Source organism: Psammomys obesus, unplaced genomic scaffold (genome assembly GCF_907164565.1).
Source record: "Psammomys obesus unplaced genomic scaffold, mPsaObe1.curated_primary_1811, whole genome shotgun sequence".
NCBI classification, from domain to species: Eukaryota; Metazoa; Chordata; class Mammalia; order Rodentia; family Muridae; genus Psammomys; species Psammomys obesus.
In genome coordinates, this window is record NW_026596109.1 from 6,031,905 (window position 1) to 6,037,110 (window position 5,206).

General features: G+C 45.0%; 1 protein-coding gene across 1 annotated transcript; it reads right to left on the reverse strand.

Moving 5' to 3' along the window:
- Nucleotides 1–1,600: 1,600 nt before the first annotated feature.
- Insl5 (insulin like 5) lies at nucleotides 1,601–4,872 on the reverse strand. Its single transcript, XM_055628733.1, has 3 exons — nucleotides 4,860–4,872; nucleotides 4,632–4,793; nucleotides 1,601–1,833 (listed from the first exon to the last, which is right to left on the reverse strand). The coding sequence occupies exons 1-3, from the start codon at nucleotides 4,870–4,872 to the stop codon at nucleotides 1,601–1,603; spliced, it is 408 nt and encodes a 135-aa protein (XP_055484708.1).
- Between the last annotated feature and the right edge of the window lie 334 nt (nucleotides 4,873–5,206).

Genomic DNA, 5,206 nt, shown 5'->3' on the forward strand with positions numbered 1-5,206 from the left:
GTGTGTGTGTGTGTGTGTGTGTGTGTGTGTGTGTGTGTGTGTGTGTGAGCATGTGCACTTCAAAGACAAGGTCTCACCATATTTCCCTGGCTGTCCTTGAACTCACTGTGTAGACAAGGCTGGCCTCGAACTCACAGAGATCTATCTGCTTCTACCTCCCAAGTGCACAGCTTAAAGGCATGTGCCACCACACCTGGCTTAGAGATAGTTTATTTAAAAAAAAAAAAAAAGATCATTTCTGAAAGTAGAAGTGGGCCAGGGAGCTAAAGAGTCCAAGGTTCAAAGGTCCTGGACCACAAGAATTGCTAACTTTTAAAGGCCATTTATGTAGTATCTACCTTCTATATATGTTCTGTCCCTTTTCTGTATCTCTTGGTGGCAGTGGTGAGTCTATTTTTTTTTCTAACATTCATCTCTTTCATGTGCTAATCTTCATGCCCCTCTTTCTGTCCTGCTACCCTGCCAGCCTCCACTAAGAGCTGTGGTCCCAGAAAGTTTTAGAGAATCTTGAAGGATGCTCAGTCTAGGCATAGTTCCTGCCTAGGAGACTGTATACAGCAGTCTCTCCCTTCTTACCCTTCACTTGAAAGGGAGGCCTTGTTACCCCTGTAGCAAGAGCTGGCTAGATCAGGGCTGGGAAGATGGCTCAACAGTCTGTTTCCCAGAAACCCCATGCTGCCTCACAACCATCTCTAACTCCAGTTCCAGGGCCTTCACCGCTCATACACTCAAGAAGTATGTAAGATTGCCAAGAAGGTATGCCCCTTATTTTTAGTGGTATGTACCTTTCATTTTTATTTTGTTTTAAAGATTTGTTTATGTGCATAGATGTTTTTCCTATGTGTATGTCCATGTAATACGTGCTTGTCTGGTGCCTGAGGAGGCCAGAAAAGGGGATCTCCCTGGAACTTCAGGTACAAATAGTTGTAAACTGTCATGTGGGTTCTGGGAACTGAACCAAGAAGGAACAGCCTCTTAACTGCTGATCCATTTCTCCAGTCCCTGATATAAGCTTTTGGTTGGAGCATCCTTAATCATTGACTCTAACTTTTTTTTTTTAGATTTACTCATATGTATTATTTTACTTGTATGAGTGTTTTGCCTGCGTGTGTGTGTGTGTGTGTGTGTGTGTGTGTGTGTGTATGCCAGTGCACCGCATGTAGACTGAGTGCCAGTGGAGAGTGTCAGAGCCCCTAGAAGTGGAGTTAAAGATGAGTGTAACTGTTGGATGGTTGCTGGGAATTGAACCCATAACTTCCACAAGAGCAACACGTGCTCTTAACTGCTGAGACATCTCTCCAGCCCTTCTAACAGAATTCTAAGGGAAAAGAATCACAGTGAGCTTGGATTTAGGCATTTTTATTTCACTTTTGCACAGCACTTGAAATTTCAAAGTGGTAGTTAGAACTTAGAAAGAAGAGCGGGTTGGCCACTTCAGAGGGAGGAGAGAGACCTCCCTGTAGCTTTAAGCCATCATATACCTTTGAGGAAAGAAAGGTCCTACCCCAAAGCCACAGTTGTAGTGACAGAAGCTGAATGTGGGACAGGTAGAATGCCAGTGAGATACACACTGAAGCCCGCTGTGGGGGCTGGGCACTTCCTAACAGAGGGTCCTGAGCTCAGCCATGGAGCAGCCCTCAGCGCAGCACAGAGCTTTCAGATACCGTCTGGATATCACCCAGTGCTTCCTGGACTGCCAGAGCCCTTCCATGGGGGCCTGTGGATCCTGAACAAGCTCCTGTCCTGACGTAATCTTCTTGGGAAAGTTGTACTCCAGAGTTTCCTTGGACGCCTCCTGTTGGTCTGGGAGCTGGAGGTGGTTTCTTGTCTCAGCTAAAAGAGAGAAAGGCACCAAACTACCTTAAAGAACTCAGACAAAAGAAAGATCAGCACTTAAGAAAGAGCTGGGTCCTGTGAGCGCTTCATTTTGCAGAGGCTGAAAGACAGCAGCGTTAGTTAGCTAGCAGTGACTGTAACGGGCTACCTCTGCACCATGACCAGCAGTTTCCAAAGATATTAGTTGTAATTAGCAATAAGCTTTATGATTAGCCACAAGAGACGTAATTAATTAACTAGGAGCAAAAGAACAACAGTAACAAAAACCCTGGGGGTGCCTTGCAGAGCTGATTGGTGGGATTTCCAGTCCATATTTGAAACCGAAACACGAGCCACGTTGTTTAATCTAAGCGGTTGTTCCCAATGTCTGTATTCAAGTCCCTCTGGTTTTTAATTTAGCTCAGGCTCAGCATTGGCAAGCACTGAACAAAAAAACACATGAATGACCACTAGTTGGTCAACTAGTAATTGATCAGATAAACAATATGGAGGAAAACATACTGAAAACCTGCAGAAGGTTTGAGCGTTACGATTTCAGTGATGCTTGGACCTGACTTTGATTCCCACAATCTGTATAATGGAAGGAGAGAACTGACTCCATAAAGTTGTCCTCTGATTTCCACACATGTACTATGGGATATGTGCCTGTACACACACGTCATACACACACACAGGCACACATACTCATACAACAATAATAATACTTAAAAAATAAAATGTAAAAAGAGAAATGACAAAACGTCCATTTTACCGCTCTGTATATTTCAGAGATACATCCATGCAGTTTTAAAACTATATCTCGATGTGCTGTCTCAGAAACAAGTTTAAAAACAAGCTGGGGTGGTGGTGCTTGCCTTTAATCCCAACACTCAGGAAGGCAGAAGCAGGCAGATCACTGTGAGTTCAAGGTCAGCTTGGTCTACAAAGAGAACCCAGGACAGCCAGGGCTACACAGAGAAACCCCATCTCAAATAAATAGATAGATAGATAGATAGATAGATAGATAGATAGATAGATAGATAGATAAAGTTTAAAAACATATTTCTAATAAGGTCTGTAGGAACCTCAGTATTAAAGTGGTAAGGACAAGTTTATCACGTCTCAAGACATTATCCCATTAAAATATGAATATTGTTGGTAGCATGCTAAAACCTTATGTTTACCAAAGTCACTTTAAACCTAGCTGAAACCTCTAGCATTATACTTGTGGCTTCAGCATTTGCATGTCCTTCATTTCCTAAGTCTTTGCTAGAAAACAAAGGTAATGCCACCCATTATTCAAGCAGAGTCAGGAGTTGGGCACAAAAAGAGCAATGTTGCATGCGTAAGAGAGATCTGGAGAGCCCAGGCCACGGGAGCAAAAGGAGAACGGTGGCTGTCTGAGGATGGCTGAGGTGTCCGGGGATGGAGAGAGGGGAAGCAAAGGGTACACAGTTTCAAGCAGCCAGGAAGAATAAGTTCAAGAGATGGTCTGTACAATGCGGTGGCTGTTATCAATAGCAACACGGGAATTCTTGAAGTTACTAAGAGCGTACGTTTCCAGTGTTCTCACCACAAGAAAATACGTGTGTGGGTAATGTGTATGTGAATTAGCCTGATTTAGCCACTGTGCAATGCATACAATATTTAAAGCAATATCAACACAGTGCATCCATGATAAATCCATGCATTTTTGTCAATTTAAAAAAATAGAATCATCGAACCTTAAGTGAATTCTACCTCATAGTAAAAATTTTAAATTTAAAAAAAAATGTTTTTAATTATTTGTGTATGTGTGTAAGGGTGCTCAGTGTGTACAGGTGCTCAATGGGGCCAGAGGATTCAAATCCCCTGGATGGAGCTGGACTGAGAGACAGTTGTGAGCTGCCTGACGCTCGCTCGTACTGGGAACTGAACTCAGGTCCTCAGAATGGGCAAGCAAGCGCTTTTAACAGCTGAGTCATGTCTCTGGCCTCTACCTCATTACAAGATGAGAGGAAATAATTCCAGCCCATCTTCCAAGTTACTTGAATCGGAAACCGAAGATCCCTGATGTCAGCACAGCACGGCTACTGTGACAGCAGGCTGACAGGCACCCTGGGAATTGTGACCATGCATTTCCTATTGCTCACATCCTCCCTGTCCCTGCCCTACAACTTCTCAATTTTGACAGGCCCTTCAGGACGTCCGTTAAATGCCACCTTCTCCATGATGTATCTACACGAGCTTTCTCTTCACGGGGCACAGTACGTAACAGCAATGACGTCAGCTCTTGAAGCAGGTAGACCTGGCTTACTTCCTAGCCTCATTGCTGAACGGCCAGGTAAATAGTTTTCTCCTTGATAAGCGATAACCAGCAGCGGCACTATTTACCTCACAGGATCTTCACTGGAAAGCTGAGGGCAACCATCCCCCCCACCCCCCGAATTGCCTGGTGCTTAATAAGCGGCCAGTTGAGTCAGGTTCTTTTCTTCACTCTTGTTTCCACTTAGCTGAATCCTCTAATCATCCGTGTGCAGGCAGACCTCTGGCCTCTCTACATCCTCCACTGCTCTGCCCACGGATGCTCAGCTCCCTGAAGTCCCTTGCAGTGCAATGATTTCAAGCAGAAGACTAAAGAGCAGCCGTGCAATTATAGCATGTTTGCCTTTCTCCCAGGGCCAACTTCAGTAATATATTTTGAGGATTAAGTATCGATATACAAGCGGATCAGTATTTCTTAGAGAAATAGCTACTTAAATAACTAGGCTGGGGAGGGGGCGGGATTAAAAAGAGAAGTCTGTTAAAAAAGAAGTGAGGTGCCAGAGTTCAGTTACCTTGCTGAGCGTGGAGAGACCCCTCCAGCTGTGCACAGATGTCCCTCACGGTTCTCACATAGCCCAGGCCGCAGAGCTTCACCGTCTCCCTGCTTCTTACTTCCAGGACAGCACACAGGACTGAGAAGAGAAACAGAGCAAGACTACATAGGACCCTTCGTCCTGCCAGAGAGCAAATGCGAACCAATGTGGTCAGCGGTGCCCAGGGTCGTTTTGAAGTTACCTCACCGTGCTGAGCCATTTATACCAATGCCCCTGACGCTTTATTGGTCAGACCTTATTTTAACAGTGTTTACTGTCCCGTCGGCGACAGCAGGAAGGAATAGCGGTGTGCTTTAAGATCTCGTTGCTGGTTACTCGGTCATCTCAACACCTCGCTAGGAATCGCTGCATTGGCTCTGCAGTCGCCGTGGAAATGCAAGGCTTTTGGAAGCAGGAGAGTGTACAAGTTTAGGTGCCCACTTCGTATTTACTGACTGACAAAGAGCAAGCTTTGGACTGTGAAGGTCAATAAGGTATCTCTCTCACATGGCCGACCTGGCCTAGTGGAAACTTCCGGGGAGTGAAAGCAGCTT

Excerpts from the sequence above, each read along its gene's own strand:
- Insl5 (XM_055628733.1), bottom strand. Across the intron at positions 1,834-4,631 it reads GTCTCTCCACGCTCAGCAAG|CTGAGACAAGAAACCACCTC; the intron begins GTAACTGAACTC and ends TCTCTCTTTTAG.